We start from the raw sequence: 22,680 nt of genomic DNA on the forward strand, positions 1-22,680 counted from the left end.
GGTAACTCCATCGATGGCAGACAACGGAATTTTGTCGTTGTTCGCCATGGACGGCGATCAGATGAGCCTGGAAGACAAGGTTTTGTCTGTTAAGTCTTCCCACAGACGGTGCCAATTGTATGGGGTGCAAATATTCAGGCAAACCCGTATTCCTTTCTTCCAAGCTCCTGTCTGTCCGATCGATCTGCGTGCACAACGGAGAGCTACCTGGCGGTGTGTGGCCGGAATACCCCTCCGACGATCAAGTTAGACACACACAGGGATAGAGAGAGAGAGAGGATTGAGTGTTTAGTGTAAACCTTACCAAATGTGCCTCTGCCTCAGCATGGGGGCGTAGACTTGCTTATATACCTTCTGCGCTCCAAATCTACTCCAATTAGTCTCTCAACACGTGGTGCTGCTATCCCATCTGTCAGCACAAATCTTGCTGAACACCACCTAACCAAACTGCCAGCCCACTCTACTAGGAGCTCGGCAGCCGAGCTCCAGCTTCTCGGTTATCAACGGCCATATTGTGCAGCTAGCCAGAGCGCTCCGCTCGCCGTATTAAATGACGACCGAGCTCGGTTGCATCCCGGCATAGTTGAGCTCGGGTTAACCGTCGGCCTTCCTGCTGAGCTAACTCTCGAACCGTGGAACCCAGTGAGGCAGCGAATATCTTGGTCGAATCCTCACTTGACCGGTTTCTGTACCATGAAGCCAAACAGCTCGGTCTAACCTATCTGGACAAGCCCATGCTACTATGGCCCACTGTGTTCGGCCCAAATCTGCCCGGCTATTCCCACGGCCCAATCCAGATCACAAATCTCCTTCTCAATCTCAAAAACTCAAAAACATAAAATAGAAACCATCTAAGGCAAGTCTAAGCCATCAACCAACCATATATCCAATCCAACCATAAAACTATGTGTCTAAATCTAAGCCTTAATATATATTACAGACCATTAATATAATCAATCTCAAAACTCAAAACTCAAAAACATAAAATAGAAACCATCTAAGGCAAGCAGTAGTAACATGAACTTTCCAACTAAGCAAGCAAAAGAGACCTGTAAAAAAAATAAAATTATTATCAACATAATTCAATTTAACATAAAAAAAAAATTACATCAACTATTCAATTTCTTACCCTTGCTTTCAAGCATCAATCAATAACAGTTACATCCTTGTTGCTTGTTCCTTCCATAAGTACTAAAAAAAGACCCAATGCACAACAGGTTAAAGTGTTAAACATATAATTTTCATTAAAAAAAAAAGAAAAGAAAATAAGAAATACTTGTGACTTAAGAAAAAAAATACCTGAATCAAGCTCCTCCAATTCTTCCAATTGATCTGTAAGACTGATTTTTATACATCATTTAGAATAAAAACTGGGCAAATCAAAATTCTTCCTCCAAATGGACTCTTGCCTTGTGAAGTGTAATGTGTTTAACAATGCTAAGAAGTATTACAATCAAAATTTTTGACAGGATTGGGGTTTAACCCTCTTGTTTGCACCATGGTAGTCCCCAAACAACCACTACAAAAATTCTGAAGTCAAAATGCTCCTCAAGTGAATCAAACATAGGAATGAGGTCACAAGTATTTTTTTTTTTTGGGATTAAAAAGTCATGAAGTTTTGCCACTTTTCAAACTACTTGATATTCAATAGTTTAGTTTGCTGAATAATCTTCAATATTCACATGCTTTCACTAAACTTATAGTATGATGAGGACTCCTATAAGACTCAAATCCAATCAACAAAACTAGAGCAACCTAGCATATTCAACTCCCACTGAACCCAAAACCCCATTTCAACATCTCATCACAAAACAAGCTCCAAAACCCAATTCCCACACTAGCCCCAAAAAATAAAAGATCAATTTTTTACAAAAATTCAAACTGATAGCACAACATTCACAGCAATCAAACAACAGTTGCATCAAAAACAAAACCAAAGCAAACAATAAACAGCTGGAATTGCATGGAAAACTGAAAACCCACCAAGATCAATAAAAGGGATTTCGAAAATTAGGGCACAATCAATAAAAGGGTTTTCGAAAATCACCTTAGGGTTTTGATTAAGCTTCTGCTTGTTGATTTTGCTATAAACCCACCAAGATCTTCATCGTCTGCTTCGTTGATGAGTGAAGGAAGTGCGAAGAGAGAGTGATGGTCGGTGTCTCTCGTTCAAAACAGAGAGCTCTCGTTTGATTCTTGAGAGAGAGAGAGAGAGAGTGATGGCGAGAGAGGGCCGTGAGAGAAATAGAGTGACAGTTTGAGAAAAATGGAGAAAAAATGGAGAAACTGAGAGAGCTTCTTCTTAGGAAGAAAACGAAGAGACGAAGAGAGAGAAAAAATCTATGGTGTGTGGTGTGTGGTGTGTGGTGGGTTGGTGAACCGTGTATGTGTGGTATTTTTTTTTCTTTTTCTTTTTTTAACATAGTGAGACACGTGGACGGCTTAGATGATGCGATGTGGATGGCTAGGATTTTAAGACTATTAATATTATATGAGTCGGTTCGGTTCGGTGCGGTTCGGTTCACAAAACCAAAAACCATAAACCGAACCGAATGTACAGAAAACAATAAACCGAACCAAACCGCCCGATTGAAAACTTAAAGCACCGACCGAAAACTGTTCAGTTCGGTCGGTTCGGTCGGTCCTTCCGGTAATTCTTTCACCCCTACATAGCACACACCATGGGCAAAATAGTCATTTTCCAAGCTAATCCTTGGGTGCCTCTATTAACACATCATATTTCATCTCAAGGCCAACCACTACTCGAGGCACACCTTTAATAATTTGATAAATAAGAAATTTGCTCAATACATACCACAATCTTCGGTCTTTACCCTTACTCACTCACACACCCCATCCACAATCTTTAATCTTCAATTTCCTTAAAAAAATTTATTACATCTTTATCCTTCTAGTCAATTACATTTTTAACCTTCACACAAATTTCTCAATCCACACAACCCACTCCCACCAGCCTTAACCCTAACCCTAACCCTAATTGTCACGACCCAAACCTGCCCCTATAGGTTTAGCATCGTAACTGCCAATAATCATGGGATTACCGAAGGCCTCTAAGACAGATTAACATAATATTAGGGGCTAGCAGAAGCAAATAACAAATATACAATATCCATTGAGTTGTGCAGACTTATATGAGACAAAAAATTTTAAAGTTTATATACATACATTTACACATCATCATATATATAGGCTAGACCAAAAAGAAACTTAGTCCTAAATACAGAATAAACAAAAACACTTGTTAAACCAAAACAAGAAAACAAAACTTAAACTTTAATCACAAAAGTCATAATCACTTGACATATCTGAAACCTCCATGAGAGGCACAAAGGTTGGCTGACAAAAAAAACAGAATCCAGACAGTAGAAGCTCTAGGCCTGATCATGCGCTTGATCGCCTACATACATAAATAATACAATGAGCTGGGACCTGGTGAATAATAACAAAGTAAAGGGTTTAATGAATGTTGTCTATAACAGATACAGAAAACTAAATTCAGTTCATATCAGAAATAGAATCATAATCATATTCATATTCTTGTTCCAATCATATACAGAAATTAGAGTTCATGCTTAATCATACGTGGTACATCTATCAGCGCTCACAGAACAGATGGCGGTTATGAATAACCAGTTCCATAAAGGAACCTCTGAATCCAAGTAATAGATAATAGATATGATGAGCTCCATGATGAAGTCTCCGGTACGGGTAACAGATTGTCGGCATATTAAGTTCCATAATGGAACCTCCGATACTGGGTAACAGCTAACGGATATGCCAAGGATGTCATGAATACATATAAAAAATTGGACAATCATTCATTATATAGTACATAATATTTCAGAAAATAGATCTTATTTCATCATACAGAAAATAAATAAAGATGAACATAATTTTACTAAGTTATTACTCACAGACAGCTGCAGCAGTAGAACAGACGGATCAGGCAAACAATAGCGCGTGGCCTACACAAACACATAACATATACACATTGAAACACAATATTACTTCCTTGATCAAACTTGACTTTTCTTGTCTTCTGTCTAAATAATCCGAAGGTCTATTATGCTTATTCTTTCTTTAATCAAATGAATTGGGTTCTTATTTCACATACCCTTTCATTACTAAATCATTCTTTTCTGAATAAACTGATTTCTTACTTGGCTTCTTAATCAATTACTACTAAGTTAATGACTTATTCTTTAATCAACTAATTTATGTTGATTGTTAGCCGATTAATCTTCATTCAGTCATAAATCATGTCTAGAATGCTTTGGGAGGAAATGAGATGAAATTATAAACAAAGTGTGATTTTTCAAAACATGCTGAAAATAGTGTGGCCGCTCGAGCCACCACTTGGTCGCTCGAGTGGACTGTATTGTCTGTAAAAGTATCAGAAGCTCAAAATGTTCGCTCAAGCCACCAATTGGTCGCTCGAGCGGCCTGTAAATTTTTTGAGTTCCAAAACTGAAGATTAGCTTCCAAATTTCATTTTAAAACTTAGATTCATGCATTTTTCAACATGTAATGTCATTAATAAATATGAACACATAACTAATTTTCAAATCTTAATGCAAAAACCTCCTTAATTTGTCAAAATTAAAGCTATAACTTCATGAATATTATGATTCAAAACTTTTCTTCATTTTTCTTACAAAATATGAAATTAAAAAAGGCTCTTAGAAAAATATCTGCATATATAAAATTCAAATTAAGATCAAACTAATTCTTGATTGTCAAATTCAAATTATAATTTATTTCCTAATTTGTCCAATTTTAGATTTAATTCATTTTCTTCATATCAAACCCAATTTCAAACTCATAAATTCTAAAATATAAATTAAGCTTTTAAAACCCAATTTCATGTTCAAAACTCATGCAAAATTTCATCAAAACATGAAAATAATTATGAGCCATGATCAATCTTTACTAAATCTTTATTGCATGTAATTTATGGAGCTTAATTTAACAATAACTTTCAAAATTAAACCCAAAATAATTAATTTCTAATTTAACTTCATAAACTTGATCCTAGTTTCAATTCTTCATTTTCTTGTCAATTTCCTAGCAAACATTGAATATATGTAATTCCAATAAAACTAACTAATTTAATATATTCCAAAATTTGTTTAAATTAAATAAAACTCTTAAATTACATTACATGCATGGGTTAATAATCAAAATCAAAACCCATATTTTCATGGACTCATGGTTTCCAAACTTTTCTTCAAAATCAAATGTATAATAAACTTACATGGCTCAAATCCTTTCAAAACTCATGGTGCATGCAAATATACATCTCATATATATATATATATATATCAAGGTTCACAAACCCAATCTCAATTTGAAGAATTCCGACAATTATCTCCATATTTATTCTTTAATTCCTCCAATTTACATGCATGTAAAAATGAGACTCAAATTCATGCAAGATATTCAAAATCCAACCAAAAATAATTGATCTCTAAGTTTATTTTCATAACCATGAACCTAGCTTAATTTTCTTGTTCAAACCCATTTTCTTTCAAGAACCATGGAATTGATTCTATAACTCACTTAATTCATGATGTGTGGAGGATTTTTCTACAAAGTTAAGGCTTAGAATGCTCACCTCAAGCTTAAATTTTAGAATCAGAGATGATTTTCCTTAGCTCCTTCAAGTCTTCTTCAATTCCATATAAGTTTTGAGCTTCTCTCTGTCTCTCTCTCTCAACTCTTCCAGCAGAAAGCAAAAGAAATGAACCTTACTTCTTGACTCATCAACATACACACACACACACACACACACACATGCCTCTCTTGTTGACACCACATTGGACACATGCACACTTAATCAAGCCTCCAACACAACACTCACATGTACACACATACACAGATTTGCTCTGCACATCCACACCCAAATACACCCTCAATTCTAGGTTGTTTCATAATTCAATTTAGGTTTAGAATTAATTTAATTAAGTAACACTTAATCTTAACAAATCTTGACACATAATTAAATTAATCATAACTAATTACAAATCTCACATACTTTAATCAGTCTAATTTTGACTTCAATTATAGCCCAATTAATTATATTTAAATTTATCATTCTAAATCAGATTTTTAATCAAACTCCCAAAAGGCTCCAAATATTAAATTAAACTTATTTCCAATCTCAGTTTTGGTTTCTTAAATCATTAAGCCATTCAATTTCAGATTAAACTTTAAAAAATTTTGTCTCATATAAGTCTGCACAGTTCAATAGACGTTGTATATTTGTTATTTGCTTCCGCTAGCCCCTAATATTATGTTAATCTGTCTCAGAAGCTTTCGATAATCCCAAGATTACTGGTCAGTTACGATGCTAAACCTATAGGGGCGGGTTTGGGTCGTGACACTAACTGTCGCCGTCCACTCGCTACCCGTCATCGTCGCAGCCATTACCAACTTCGGTATAACTTTCTCTGCCATTCCTAGCTCCAGTGACCCACCCCCCTGCCATCCCCATCTCCCCCATCCCAACTTTAATCCTAAACCTTAACATCTCCTCACTGTTGCCGCTACTAAGCCAGCGTTGCCCCTCCAAATCTCCTTCAGTCAGCGCCTCTTCTCTGCAAATCCTTGCTCCACTGTTATTCTCTCACCCATTGCAGCTCCTCTTTCCCTCTATCTTCACCTATAGCCCCTTCTTCTTCTTCTTTTTCTTCTCTTCAAACCCTGGATCTGGAAACCCAAATCTCTCTCTCTCTCTCTCTCTCTCTCTCTCTCTCTCTCTCTTTCTCTTAAACTGCAGATCAAATAATAGAGCAGAGGAGCTGAGTTGCGCTGTGGAGGGGATCTAGATGATGGGTAGTGCCAAAGGGTGGCCAATAGAACTAGAGAAAGGTGATGGCGGTGAGGGAGATATGAGTTGCAATGTCAATAGTGAAGGAAAGAGCAGCAGCTGCCATGGTAGGGGCGCAAATGGATTAGGAATGGAAACAGAAAAGGGGATAGTGTCAGTCGGAGGGTAACGGCGGCAGAAAGAGTTAGGATGACTGACAACAACGATTGATGGTAGCGGCGGTTGTGGGATAGAGTTAGGGTTAGGGTTAGAGAAGATGAGGATATTTTGGAAATGTTTGAGGATATTCATGTAAGGAACCTTTAGTAAATAGTTGAGGAACCTTTATCCTTTATGGTCATGTAAGGAACCTTTAGTAAATAGTTGAGGATATTCATCCGTTTTAATTGTTTACAATACATTTTATTGATTAAATAATACATTTGAGGATGTTAAAGGAATTTATGTTGCATTTTTTGATGTTGGTTAACAAAGAGAAATTTGTATACATATGGATCATATTACAAGATGTGTCTTTTGTGTATAGTGTTTTGCAATTTTCTCTGAACTTTTTCTGAATTTTCTCTGTAATTTCTAGATCAATGCAAAACATACTTTGGATAGTGTGTTTATAATACCAGTCAAATTCATCTAAAGAAATTTTCCAATATTAGAGAAAATTAATTTGTGCATTGGGTTTTTTTGAATTGGATGGTGTAATTACCTTGTGCATTGTTTTGTATAAATACAATGCACTACAAATTACATGATCAGATAGGTCCCCTCTTTGCATCATACTAGATAAATTTCTTTGTTACTAGAATTTTCTCTGTGAAATTCTTGCAACTTCAAACTAGAGAAATTTCTTTACAAATATAATTTTCTCTATGTACATTATGTTGATAATCACTACTTAGCATGCATTATCAATAAGACATAAAGAGAACTAGTAATCATCAAAGAAACAAAAAAATAAAAAAATATATTTAACCATTAGTAGCAATGAAATTTTGAAATTTACATTAGTCAAAAAAAATATATACATATATATCAACCATCATCAATCTTTCAATATATAAAAAATATTAAAGGGCTATTTCTAAGTACATTGGTCATTTCCTAGTTGCCTCTTGGACTTGGACTTCTTTTTTTCTTTTCTTTTTTTCCTTTTTGTGCGGTGTTTGTGGTGTTTTGTTACTGCTCTGTTTTGATCTCAAATCATAAGTGGCAGACTCAGAGACTTTCTGTTTCTTTTTTGGTGTTTCTGGTGTTTTGTTGCTGCTGCGTTTTGCCATTTCTAAACAATGAAAATGTAAAAATGCCAACATTAAATTTCAGAGAAAATTACAGTTACAAGCACACAACTAGTCAGAGAAAATTAAAGAAGCAACATAAATTAATGTGGTCAGATAAAATTACACTTGCTAGAGAAAATTAAACATGGTAGATAAAATTACACACACGAGAGTATTAAGTGGTTTTTAACAAAATAAATCAAGCATGGCAAAGAAAATTAAACAAGCTAGAGAAAATTATACATGTTAGAGAAAATTAAACAAGCTAGAGAAAATTATACATGTTAGAGAAAATTACATGCATACAAGAAAGAGAGAGAGAGAGAGAGAGAGAGAGAGAGAGAGAGAGAGAGTACTAAGTGTTTTTTAACCAAATAAATCAATCTAACCATAGAAAATTTTCATTCTCAGAGTAATTTTCAATAATTGAGAAAATTAAATATACAAGTACACAACTATCCAGAGAAAATCTACAAAGCAACATAAATTAATGTGGTCAGAGAAAATTAAACATGCTTGAGAAAATTAAACCACGACCAAAGCCACAACTATCTGGTGTATTGAACCATTGTTAATGGAAACATTTTGTAGACTAAGAACTGAAAGGTATGGTTCAATACAAAGCATGATACATGCACCCCATTTAGGATCCTAGATGCATGAAGTAAGATTAGATAACCAGAGATGTAACCATGATGGTTAATGGCTTATTTTAAGTGGTTTCTAACTAAATAAATCAATCCAGCCACAGAAAATCCCAGAGAAATTTTCAATAGCTGAGAAAATTAAACATACGAGTACATAACTAGCCAGAGAAAATCAACAAAGCAACATAAATTAAACATATCAGAGAAAATTACACAACATAGAAATTTGAATGAATTGAACTTGAATCAAATTTGAAGGAAAGAGAGGTTGGTGTATATTAAAAAATGTAAGGGAGCAGAGAAATTTAAAAACAACAGAGAAATTTTCAATAGAAAATCAATTCTAAAGAGATAAAATCAATTCCACAGTGAATTCCAACAAATAAATAAATGTAGCCACAAAAAAATATAGAGAAATTTTCAATAACTGAGAAAATTACACATAGAAGTACAAAATAGACAGAGAAAATCAAAGTAGCCACAAAAACATAAATAAATGGAGAAATAAACATGCTAGAGAAAATTCAAAGAAAAAACATAAATCAAGCAAGCCATAGAAAATTTAAATGCTAGAGAAATTTACATACACAAACACACAACAAGCTTCAAGAATAAGTTCAAAACGCAAAGAAATTTCATTTTTCAAATTTACCTGGTTTTTATTACAAAATTGAAACCATAATTAATTGAAGGCTATTATAAAATCCAATTAACTTTGTTTCCAGGAGAGAGAGAGAGAGAGAGAGAGAGAGAGAGAGAGAGAAAAGAAAAAAAAACTAATTGATTTGTAGAAAAACTTACCAGAGTGAGGATGAAATCCTAATTACGAACTGATATGCTCTGAGATAAAGGTGCACTGTGATGAATATGAGTTGAGATGATGATGAACAGTGAAAATGTGTTAGAAAAATTTGTGAGGAAGGAATCACAAAGATTTTCGCGGAAGATGATGAAATCCTAATGTCGCTGTTCTCTCAATTGTAGATATCAGTTGTGGAAAGCTAGTCATCGGAATCCAGTTCACTTTTCTTGGTTGATTGTGAATGGTATTTTGGTCCAAAAAATGAATGAAAAGCGTGCGTGTTTTGGTTCAAGGACATGAGTCATCATCTATTTTTTAATATCTTTTATCGTCTAAATTATTATTACCTTAAAAAAAATCATCACTTTTTTATTAAATTTAAATTTAATGACAGATTTAAAGGATTGGAGATGGCCAAACAATCAAGGATGACAAATCAATCCAGATAAGTTCCAAATCACATAACCATTTTCAATTTGGAAAATTTTAGTTGCATTCAGTAGAACTTTAAAATTATGATTTGAAAATAAAGTTGTATTTTAAGTTTGTGAGTGTTGGAATTATGATTTGAAAAGAGAAAATTTGTTTGATTATGAGTTTTGAAAAGATTTTTCAATTGAGTTTTGAGTTTTTGATGTGACATATAAAAAGAAAAAATTTGTTTGGTTATGAATTTTGAAAGAGTTTTCAAAACTTAATTTCAAAACTTATAACTCATAATCAAACACACAACTCAAAACTCTATTGAAAATTCAACTCAAAACTCATAACCACACTCTTTTGGAATTCAATTCAAAAAAATAATTTGTCATTTTAGTCTAAAAAAATAATTTCTATATTTAAAAATATCAAATATATATATATATATATATATTTCCAAATAACAGGTGGCGATTGACAAATTGCAAAAAAAAAAAAAAAAAAAGTACTGTTTCAGTTAACCGGCCGGACAACCGGGTAAACCCAAAAAAATTTGAAAACTCACTGGGAGGAACTCTACCAAACGTGTTGTGAAAGGTGTTTTGAAATGTGATGTTAGAATCAGTTTTTGAAAACTCCATCTAAACAAAGGCTTCGCGTATGAGGGTGGAACTAGGATTCCAGAGCTACACCAAACATAGCCTTTATTTCTACACATTTAATTATCTCAGTGCACATCTTCTTTCAGTACACACACTTATTAATTTGATTATTAATTAATTTTCTCAATCTACACACTGAAAGTTACAATTATACCCTTCACTTATAATCATTGTACATACACTACTCAACTCTCATTTCCACACACTTATTGAGTGACCTTACTTCCAATTTGTAGACCCAGGTGAAGATCATTCAAGACCACGGTGTGAAGTGAGGACAAAGTCCTCCATTGAAGACCTTATTGAACCTCCATTAAAAATCCTTCAAAATATTGTTAAAGATGAGACATATTTCTATTTTGTTATTGCATTTACCATTTCCAAATCTCTGTGCACTCCATTGCCATAAAACTCTTGTTTTTATTTTTGTTTTTTTATGTTTTTCAGTTTGGGGATTTCGGCACTGATTTTCCAAAATTATACAGTTAATTTAAAACTTAACTTCCAAATAAAAATAATTAATTCGACAAATTTGTCCTAAAAAAAAACTTAATTTTTTTAATATAAATTGTTAGCTTTTTAATTTTTTTTTTTTTTTAGTAAAAACGTTACTTCCCAAACGAGCCTTAGTGTGTGGAGGAATTTCCCTCAGTTTGTCTCAGAGAAGCAGCCCATCTCACAGACGCAACTGTCTCCCTTTCTCTCAAAAAATACCGAACTTGTACAGCAATTCAAGCTCCCTCGTTTACGCCCTGCTACAGTCTTCTTCTTCTTCTTCTTCTTCTTCTTCTTCTTCACAGAAACCCTCCAAATCCAAACAGCACATACATATATTCCTATATCTATATCTATATTTTTCTCGAATTGACTTGAATCCAATTCGATTTGGATTTTATTTGTTTTTTTGGTTGGAGGGTTTTGGTTAGACAAGGTAAGTAGATGAAGCCAATCAGGCTTCCCGAACCTCCCGGAAGCCCCATCCAGGGCTTGCCTGACATCTTCGAAGGCGGCGTTTACGGCGTCATCAGACGCGCCGTCGTCATCGGCAACGGTTTTCCTGCTTCCGAGAACCAAAGCATCGGCCTTATTCGCGCCCTCGGCCTCTCCGAGAAACAAACGCTATACGTGAGTTCTGTTTCTTTCTTGTGTTTGGTTGCTAGGAAAATCTTCTCACTTTTCCTTTTTTCTTAATTGATTTTCTGTTCAGAAATTAACCTCTCTTTTTTTTCCCAAAGATATTTGGCTGTATTGTGTAGTGAGTTATTGAGTGGGAAATCAGGAACGGTTTGGTGAGTTATTATTATAAATAAATTCAGTAATGTGTATTTATATGTTGAAATTCAATTTGTTTGCATCAATTTCTGTTGAATTTTGATGTTATTGCCTTGAAATATGCATAGTGGGGGTTCGGGTTCAGGTTCGGAACTGAGATAGCCTGAAGGAAGTGGAACCCTAATCTTGGAAGGCAATGGTCGAGTGGGAGGGAGAAGCGTTTATTAGAGTCCTTTCGGATGTAGACGTAGGTGGATAAGCGATAAAGGAGTATTGACGGGATTCGTGTATGTAACCTTACCGGGATGTATTTTCTATTTCCGCTAAGGAAGCTCAGAGGATATTAGGCATGAAACAATTTTACTGATGGGCTTGTGTTACAGGACGAAGGATGATGCACAAGAGGTGTGGATGTATTTGATATGCTTGTCTCAACACTTGTGGGATGAGGTGACTTTCAGATTAATTGGGACTTTTGCAGTGGCTACATTAGAGTTGATGAGGCAACAACCACCAGAGCTCACTTCTAATGAACCAGATTCTGCACTGATGGAAGTGGTGATTGAATTCTGACTTTGGTGGTTATTGAAGTGGGTCCGGTGAAGTTAGAAATCCTAGTGCGAGAGGAGGTCAGTCTATGTGTGGTGTGTAGAATGAATATAAGAGGGGGATGCCAAAATGGACAGAGATGGAGGTGCATAAGGGTCAATCACTGGAGGCACCTGAGTTCAAATGGTAGGTAGGGTTGGAAGAACATTGGGAAAAAGAGGAGGGTTTTGAAATTCAAAATCGGACAATTGATCTGTTGTCGAATGTGGTTGTGGTTCGACCATGTAGTCGGGTGCCTAAACACTTCTGATTGAATATGATAAAGCCTTGGGTGGGTTTGTGGAAGATCATTATGAAGGTGAGGGAGAATTTTTCTAAGCTTACATGCTTTAGAGTGGGGAGTGGGTAAAAAGTGAATTTTTGGCAAGAGGGTGTGGTTACAGGCCTTTTTGGGGAAGTTTTCCTAGGTTTCTATGGGAGGATTGTGGTGAACAAAGAAGGTTTTTTAATAGAGGAATGTGGGACTCTATCTGCTACACAAATGGTGTGGGCACGTGTGTTTTGTAGAGCATTATGGGATTGGGAGGTGGTGTTAGTTGAGACATTTTGTGCTATATGCGGGTGGGTGAGTCTATTTATGGGGAGGACAGAATTGTGCAGAAGGGAACTAAGAATGGAATTTTCGTAGTAGTCTCCTTTTATTGGTGTTTGATCGCCTTATAGCATGTCATTTGACTCATTTTAGCTAAACGTGCTCTAACTCACCTTTGTAAAATGTGAATGTGCTGTCCTGCTAGCTTCATGTTGCATTATGGAATTAAACTACAACGGTGGATGGTTACATCAGTTGAAGCTCATAGGAACATTTGAAATCTCTTTTGCACACAAGTTGCCAACTATTAATTGGTTTATACTAATATGCACTTCGGACATTTGTTTGACTAAAAAATTTAGGAGTATTTGGTTGATACTAATATGCACTTCAGATATTTGCTTGACTATATAATGCATTTTAGGAAGGCTATGACGCATTCTCGTCTTGACATGATCTTCTGGTTATAGTCTATGTGGCCATATGTGCTTGAATCTTTTGGCTGGGATAGAGCAGAAAGCAAAACTGAATTCGTTCAACCAACTCCAATATAGTTGGGTACTATGGAAGGCACTTGTGGAGTTGATTAAGATATTTTATTTATTGACATTCGAGGTCTCATCACATTCATCATTCTACAACCTCTCTCTCTCTCTCTCTCTCTCTCTCTCTCTCTCTCTCTCTCTCACACACACACACACACACACACACACACACACACACACACACATTCTTGCTTTCTGTATGTGTGTGTTCATGTGTTGCACAAATGTGTGTGGAAATGTTGATCACAATTTCTGAGAGTTTTCTTTGTTGTACCTTTTCTTTTTCCAGTTTTTTGGGAGGTGGAGATTGATTTTAAGAATAGAAAGTTCTGTTTAAATTTTATGAACAAAATGTAATAGTATGTTTGACCATGATGTATTCCAATTTTGAGTCAATAGATGTATCTTCCAATATGTTACAGGGAAACTTTTAGGAGCTGTAATCTTCGATTATTTAGTCGTGTCTGGACTCTAGTAAGCTTGTTTCACATACTTATTATGTCATCTACAGCGGGTTACAAGGCCAAGAGGAGGAGTCAATGAGTGGCTTCACTGGCTCCCAGTTTCTCTCCACAAAAAGTTAGATTACATCATCAGGCAGATTTATGGTTACTCGCGAATTTCGTTAGCTGGCAGAGGGAAGAAACTTGTCTCTCGGCCTATCGAAAATGGTGGCAGTGTGGGCTTATCATCTGTCTTAGAAGCTGATGTCAAGAAGATTGTGACCATGGCTCATGAGACTTTTGAGAAGTATGTTCTTCCTCTCCTTGCATCTACCATACTTAAACCATAGTTGTCAAATCGGGATTCGTATTGTGAATCGAAATGGATTCGTACTGAATCGCGAATTGAATCAATCGTGAATCGTAAAGATCAGTCACTTTTTCTAAATTATTTAAAAACATATATGTACACATTTAGATGTTAAATATGTCTTATGAATATAAAATATCTAGACTTAAATCAATGAAAATGTTATTTTGAATAATAATCACGTAGTTTAATAAGCAAGAAACTGACAAAGGTTTTTATGTAAGATTACCATCTTATCTTTTTTCTTTTTTAGATATTTCTTATCAACCATTCTTAATAAAGATAATAACCAAATAGACAAACTGTCAATTTCCAAAGTAACAATAATTAAGAACAATGTTGATATTTGGACAATAAGCATATATACTTTTCTAAGTAACAGTGAGCAAATAATAAGAAAGAATTATTTAGAATCTTTTATTTTAAAGCCTAAATCATTTTAGAAAGTATAACTGACCTCACACATGTAATATTCAATTTAATAAAATAGCAATAAATAATTCATAGCGTAACTTTAATTTTAAATATCTTTAGAAGATATATTATGATTTTTTAAAAGGAAAACAAATGAGAAGAAAAGTTAAAAATATGTTAGGTCTGACTGAATCTAATTGGATCCTATTAAAAACTCCATGATCACTAAAATAACAATAAATCATGTATATATGTTGGCTATTTTGGTGTTAAACGCTATTAGAAGTTGTATTATGTCATTTTCACTAAAAAGATGGAGAAAAAAAGAGTTGAAAATATGTCGGATGCAATAATTTCAAAAATTGCATGAATCGTAAAAAGTCAATTGATTGTGAATCGTGTGATTCACTAGAGATTCATTTCCAAAATAGATTCACCCATAGATTCGTATCGATTTTGCAAAAATTGCGAATTGAATCACAAATCGTAAGATTTTGATAACAAAGCTTAAAAATGTTTGTGAGTGTAGAGAGATATATTTACAACTAAGATTTCATACACTACGGAAAAATGGTTCGAAAAACCAAATAAACGTTTGTAGTTGTAACTTTTTATGATGATTACTATTCAGGATTATGACAAATAACATATAATGTGCACTTTGCTTTTTTAATAAATGGACCAATTTGATGAATATGGAAATGCAATGCAGGTGGTGCCAAGGTTTTAGTACACATGAAAACTAACAGAAATAGCATATTTAGATATGTGGGTTGTTACTCCTTCCATATTGAAGAAATATTGTGGAAAATGGAGAGTTGATACTTCTGCAAACAAGAATTTGGTTAACTAGTTAATAAGAGATCTCAAGAATTTTATGATTGAAATGAAAACCAAAAGAGCCTATGAGTCAAAAAGTAGCCATTGTTGACTAATTAATTGAAGTACTAATGGTGCTCCATTCGCCTTAAATATATTGGTAATATGTGCTAATTGCTTATGCACATCAAACTGTCTGACTAATGCAATTGTCCAAGAGGTGTTGCACATGCTGGAGCAACACTTGCTCAAGCTAGATGCTGTATGACCGTAGTACTATCTCAATCCAGATAGCATTACAGTTGCTTGCATCCCAATGAAGTATTACTGATAATCGCCTAGAGGGAAACCTATATTTGGACTCCTCATAAGTCATAACTTCAACAATTTGATCTCCATGAGTTGGTGGTGTAACAATATCAACACTTGTACAAACACCAATAGACAAAAGAGGAGGTTCTGAGTTGTCTCAGTCAAGTAAAATATCCTCCTCGTGAAATATTGGACCAGTATTTAAATTTTGAATCCTATCAATCTAGAAATTTACTCATGTTTGGCATGGGTTGATTTTCACATGGCGTCTGTAGTGGATAAAGGAGAGGAGGGATGGAGTTTGTAATGACCCACCATTTGTTAAGTTAAATATACAAAAAAGATGGTTGATTTGCAGCTGAGGCTGATATGGGGTTGTCAAGTGCCTGAATAGCAGACATACTATATATATATGTATATATGTAAAGGTGAGTTCACTTGTCATAACCTTCCCAAATACAATTTAATGAGAGAGATAATAGAATTACTTTTGTTGTTATATTTATGTTATGTCTCGCTTGGTTTTCAGCAACTATACTTCTTGTGACATCATATTTTGCGTGGTACTCTGATTCTTATTTGGGACGCAGAAATTGAAGGAACTGCTCTGCTGATTAGCATTTTATTTAACCAAACACAATGGTTCTATCTTCTAATTTGAAATGCATTTATAGCAGTATAGCTAATGAAAAAATGTTTTTTTCCTAATTTGTTGTAAACTTAATTGGCTCTCTGATAATGATCATGTAACTTCGTTCAGGGACGGCCCTTTACTGGTGGTTGCGTCAGGTAGAGATACCATATCAGTTGCAAGTGCCATAAAGAGATTAGCATCTGAAATTGTGTTTGTTGTTCAGGTCTACATTGTCTTTCACTTTCTCTATTCTTAGTTGCCTATTGTTTACAGCAGCCATGTGCACATTTTATGTTAGCAAACTAGCAAATATTGAGACCACTGGCTGATTTGAATGGTCAAAGTTTGTTTTAATGGCCTTGCTGTTTGCTTTCCTTTATATTATGAATATGATACATACATCCTAGGCATGTTTAACTCATGGTGCACTGAATAGTGTCTAATGCATATGTGGTTTCTTCCTTTTACTGTTGTAGTTGATCGTGCATCATGCCAAAGGGTCAGAATTTAAAAGCACCTCTCCCCTTGCTTCCCACTCCACAAATTTCCAAAATGAAAATGCTATAAGCAGCTCCATAAGCTGCACCAAACAGCCCCAAAACTAGAGCTGGAGGCCTTTTGTTGTCTGCCAAAACCTTATTTTTTTTGTTGTTAATACATATTCAGGGGCTTATTAGGGAACTAAAATTTTTAATTGCATGCTGATGGATAACTTTATTTTGAAATAATGTACTGATTTTAAAATGAAAGTGAATCTTTTTTTCGAAGGTTAGGTGCGTACCTGTGAATTCAACTTTATGCACATCTGTGCCAACTGCTGTGATGCGGGCTGTGTTTTGACTTCTAGAGTATCTTTTTATTTAATGTCAAAATAAATATGTTACTTTTGCTCTTCTTTTGCAAATTTTGGTTTCAGATTCAACACCCAAGGACCCATTTAGAAAGATTTGACATGGTCATCACTCCTCATCATGATTATTATCCTTTGACTGCTCATGCACAAGAGCAGGTTCCTCTGTTTCTCCACAAGTGGATAACTCCACGCGAAGCTCCTGATAGGCATGTGGTATATCTCTTGACTATTAATCACTCACTAAAATGGGTTTTTCTATATGAGAAGCTTTTCCTTTTTAAGTGAATTTTAGTTCTGTAACCTGCTGAATGTTTTTCGTGTCCCAGGTCCGCACTGTAGGAGCTCTTCATCAAGTTGATTTTGCTGCACTGCGGAGTGCAGCTAATGCCTGGCATGATGAGTTTGCACCTCTGCCAAAGCCCTTACTCGTGGTTAACATTGGAGGACCTACAAGTAATTTTTTTCCTATATTAATGTTAGATTTACCCTACTGAGATTTTGCTTTTGGATGTTAATTTTTGGTGGTTGTTTATTGATTTTAATTTCTGTACGCATTTTGAATTGGTTTTCTTGCTAAAATAGTAGTTATTTTGGATTCTTGGTTTGTTGAAAATTTCCTTCTCACTGACATTGGTACCCAAGTACAGGTCAAGGCATAATATCACAGTTGTCACAGTTTCAATAGTACATATTAGTCCTTGTATAGGCTAATTTACAGAAAGCTGGGTGTCATAGCTTATTTCTTACGATCAATGATTGATCAGTTTAGAGTGGAAATGTGAAGATACTTGAGCTATGGAGTTGCTTTGTCCAGCTTAATATTTCGATGCGAAGAATACCAAGAAATGGATGGCTTGTTACATGTTTTAACTCTAGTAATTTCTCTTGGATTTAAAATTTAATTAGAAGAACGTAACTTTTTTGTTTGATTATCTGGGTTGGGAAATGGTTAAATGAGCTTAGTTACTCAATTCGGTGAACCAGAACAGCAGGTTCAGCAGTCATGGATCATTATATATGTGTGTTCTTGTGTGTATATAGAGCACCACCCCGCGGAAGGTTGGGTGGGGGAGTGACCATTATTGTCCAAGTGTTCCTTGGTTTAACTGCTTACCCCAAAGAAATATTTTCCATTGCATGTCTTGATGATCTCTGTCAAGATTTGATTACTCGAGTTCCCTTTCAAGGTCTTAAATGGTGCATGTTCAAATATGGGGAAGTGTAAGATATTGGTGTATATTGCAACTTATCTCAGCACTGTGTCTGTGTATGTATGAATAGTCTATTCAAATGTAATGAGAAAAAGCATTACCACTCTAATTAAAACTAAAAATCCATATATTCCATCACTTAAATATCATGATATCATACACAAAATAATTGCATTTTAGATAATGCAACAAAATTGTAAAATAGTGAAATATGCATATGTATTAGAGTTGAGAGCTAAACTCAGGGCATTTATACTGAATAATTGTCTCTTAACCTGAAAGAACTATTTTGGTTCAAGTCGTCATTGAAGACTGAGTGAAAATCCCATGATTAGATCTTTGTTACAATTAGAAAGGAAGGTAAACTTCGGCATCATTTGCTTCTGGCGGAGTTTGAAATAATATCTTGAAAGTGAGTATTGTTAAGTACAATTGTCATATTTATCGTAAATTTACACTGATGCTTCAAAGGGTCTGATTTTGAAAGGAATATTTGTTACTGACTCTTTTGATTAATTAAAATATATGGAAGTTCTGACTGAATGTTTTTCTTATTTCAGACAAGTTGAAATAAGACCTCAACTTTTACACTTTCTTTGATGTTTCATTGGACATCCATGTATACACAGAATTTTTCATAGTTCATATATTTTCTTAAATTTTGCTGTAGGCCATTGTCGATATGGTGTGGACCTTGCAAAGCAGTTGACAACCTCTCTGCAAAATGTTCTAGTGAGCTGCGGGAGTGTAAGAATATCTTTCACAAGGAGAACACCTGAGAAGGTATTACACCATTGTACAGTTTTTCTTATACATTTCCAATTAGTCCTTGGTTCTATGTTATTTATTTTTTTCTGGTCTTATCAACAGATTTCCAACATTATACTGAAAGAACTTGGAAACCATCCTAAAGTTTATATCTGGAATTGTGAAGGTAATTTATGTTTGTTTTTTTTTTCTTTCTTCAATTTAAAAGTGACGGGTAATGTGTAACTAATTCTGGAAAATGATCCATTGATTATTTATGTTTCTTTTTCAGAACCAAATCCGCACATGGGCCATTTAGCTTGGGCTGATGCTTTTGTCATTACGGCTGATTCTGTCAGTATGTTGAGTGAAGCTTGCAGCACCGGGTATGTTTGAGGAGAATTTCCTGGGTGGTTTTCATTTTGACTTACTGTATTCATATTATTTAGTAAAATTTTGTTTTGTGCAGGAAGCCTGTGTATGTCATTGGAGCTGAACGTTGTACCTGGAAGTTTGTGGAGTTCCATAAATCTCTGAGGGAACGAGGTCTGGTGCGGCCGTTTACTGGTCTTGAGGATGTAAGTTAAACACCTGTTAATTTTTGTCCCAAACTTCATATTTAAAAAAATGGTATAAGGATATTTTATTAACAAAGACGTGTATACCTAATAATTTTTTCCCTCTTTGGACCTGTGTATCTTGCTGTCTTTCTTTATGGATTAAGGTTTGGATTCACCCCTGAAACCTTTATGTATCTCCATATCATTTTTTCTATCCCCCGTTACAATGTTTGTCCTACAATTAGAAAAGAAAAGGAAAAAACGAGTGGGACCTATTTGTGTTTGACCTACCCAATCTTCAGAATGGTTCCCAACTGTGATGTCACTAAATAGATGAACTAAAAGTCTGGATGCAGTGTTTTAGGGTGATTCTATTTACACATTACTAATACTTTCAGTATACATCATTAATAGATTAAATTTATATTCCAATAATATCCTCCAATAAAATGACCATTAAGGACAGCATGAGGTGTATTCTACCCATTCAAAAATTTTATATTTAAAAACACAAAATACTCTTCACACACCATCATTCCTATAGAGTTTAGGGTTTAACATATAAACATTGTATTTCTTCATCATCTTCACTATTAACATACACTAATGATATCATTCATTATCAATTAGCTCACTTCATTTTCTTCTCCATTATACTTATTTTTCAAACTCAAAACATTATTGTCTTTGAAGATTTACGATTTAAGATTATTGAAATAAATCAGTTTTGAAGATTTGCACATAATGGATGACACTGAAATGGTTGGTTCAGATATAAATATTGAAAACGTTGATTTGAACATTGAAAATGTTAATTTATGACTTCATTTTATGGTTTTTTATTATCTCGTTCATATGTTGGGAAGTTTGTTCGTCGTGTTCGAATAACCATAGTTGAACTTTTAAACAATGTCCAATTATTCATATCTGAACAAAACAATTTTGCTCAAATTATTAAGATTGACCAAATATTAAATTTTTATACATAAAAAATTGAATATTTTAAGTTAGTTCGGTTAAAATAAATTAAATTTTTATTCATTGTACAGATATAAAATTTTGAACACATTAAGTTTGTTCAACTCTGTATTTATAAACATGATGAAATTGATGAATTTGAAATGACGATGAGCGACGAGAGTTCAAGACCGACAATGAAGATGAACGGCGAAGATGGAGGACGAATGAACACTAATCAGTGATCTAAAACGACGAGACGACGAGAGTTCAACACCGACTATAGAGATCAACGCCGGCGAAGATGGAGGTCGGCGATGGAGATTAAGACCGACGAAGATGGTCTTTGTTGGTCTCTGTTTTAAAGATTTTGGGGTTTGTGTTGTGTGTAGTGATGAAGATGAAGAGTTTTTGGTGTGTGTAATGGTGTGTATTCAAATAGCTAGTGGTGTGTTAATATAGGGTTAGTAATGGAAAGTTAAGGTGTGAACTAATATATTTGTGAACCCTAAAAATTATTTTGTGTGTACTAAGTAATGGTGTGTATTGAATTATACGTGGTGTGTATATAGAATCATCCAGTGTTTTATTTATTTATTTTCTCTTTTGAAATTAAAATTCATTTTTCTGGTTAAAAATGTTGAGGTAACGCTTGTAGAAATACATTTGTAGGTACTTATGCTAGATGCAAATTGCAAAGGTCTTGTTGGCCAGTTCTCCTTCCTTTTACACCAATAATCTTGAAATAGTTGGATTTTGTTTTTACCAATTATTATAAGTAACATTTCTCTTATGTAAAATATTCAGATGTCAGAAAGCTGGAGCTACCCTCCCTTAAATGACACTGCTGAAGCAGCCAATAGGGTTCATGAAGCACTTGCAGAGCGTGGATGGAGATTGCGGCCATAGAGAACCGCTCTTTTTCTTTTTCTTTTTTAATGCAGAGTCTGTTGTTTTAGATGTCTTGTATTTATAGTGTTCTTTGCTCAAAAGCATGTCTGGTTAACACTGAGTTACATAGCAAATTGATCATATACATGATAAGCATATTGGTTAATTCTTTTTTCCCGTTTGGGGGTTTTGAGGTGTGTAAAATAAATTTCAGCGGCATAATATATTTGGCTTGTAAAAATAGGAAGAGGTACGCTTGTATTCAATAGTGTAAAAGCATGAGTATTTTTTGGGAAAGAATTATTCAGTTTTGTCATGTGAATCCTATGAAATGAAAGACAAATTTCTCATTTTTGTTCTGTGTTTTCAAATTAGTGTATTTCTTGTTTTTGTAGTATTCATATTCGTAAAATTTTGTTTTCCTTGTGTGTGTTCTTCATAGCACCCGTCTGAAGTAAGGATTTGGTATATAGTTACTGAACATTATAGCTTCAAAAGCAAGGTGATACAGAGGAATTTGCAGTAGGGAGATCATGTAAGAAGCTGGAAAGTGTTTGGCAATTTAAATATACAAAAGACCCAAACAGGCCCTCAAGGTTTTGAACAAGTTTCTAGGTTTGTTCCCAAAAAAAAAAAACTTGTCGAACCAGTAAATTGATCTGGACCGGTTGAAATCGTACAATTTGGTTCAGTTTTTAAAAGGATTGGTTCAGTTTTTAAAAGGATTGTGAGGCTTTGGTGTCAAGTTATCAAGAACGGTTGATTATGATTCAATTTCTGGATTAAGCTAAAAAAAATTAAATTTCCCATTTATAGATTTTTACACTTTATATTATTAGATTTTTTTTTTCACTCG

General features: G+C 34.5%; 2 protein-coding genes across 3 annotated transcripts in view; both read left to right on the top strand.

Annotated features, from left to right (window-relative positions):
* Positions 1–10,545, top strand: part of LOC114308905 (vesicle-associated membrane protein 714) — a 37,169-nt gene extending 26,624 nt beyond the window's left edge. Inside the window, exon 6 of the transcript XR_014350995.1 lies at positions 9,968–10,545. The gene's annotated coding sequence lies outside the window, so the exon portion shown is untranslated. The remainder of the gene's footprint in view (positions 1–9,967) is intronic.
* LOC114308904 (mitochondrial fission protein ELM1) lies at positions 10,501–22,174 on the top strand. 2 transcript variants are annotated; one of them, XM_028254605.2, is made up of 10 exons: positions 10,501–11,780; positions 14,125–14,363; positions 16,732–16,828; positions 17,522–17,671; positions 17,785–17,911; positions 19,340–19,452; positions 19,540–19,603; positions 19,709–19,802; positions 19,886–19,994; positions 21,741–22,174. In XM_028254605.2, the coding sequence occupies exons 1-10, from the start codon at positions 11,595–11,597 to the stop codon at positions 21,840–21,842; spliced, it is 1,281 nt and encodes a 426-aa protein (XP_028110406.2). In that variant the 5' UTR covers positions 10,501–11,594; the 3' UTR covers positions 21,843–22,174. The 2 variants fall into 2 exon arrangements, with proteins under 2 accessions (XP_028110406.2, XP_028110407.2); XM_028254606.2 differs by lacking the exon at positions 21,741–22,174 and adding an exon at positions 21,026–21,526 and having other exon boundaries at positions 11,010–11,780.
* The last annotated feature ends 506 nt before the right edge of the window (positions 22,175–22,680 follow it).

This window comes from Camellia sinensis, chromosome 14, assembly GCF_055761805.1.
Source record: "Camellia sinensis isolate YWXY chromosome 14, ASM5576180v1, whole genome shotgun sequence".
Classification (NCBI taxonomy): domain Eukaryota; kingdom Viridiplantae; phylum Streptophyta; class Magnoliopsida; order Ericales; family Theaceae; genus Camellia; species Camellia sinensis.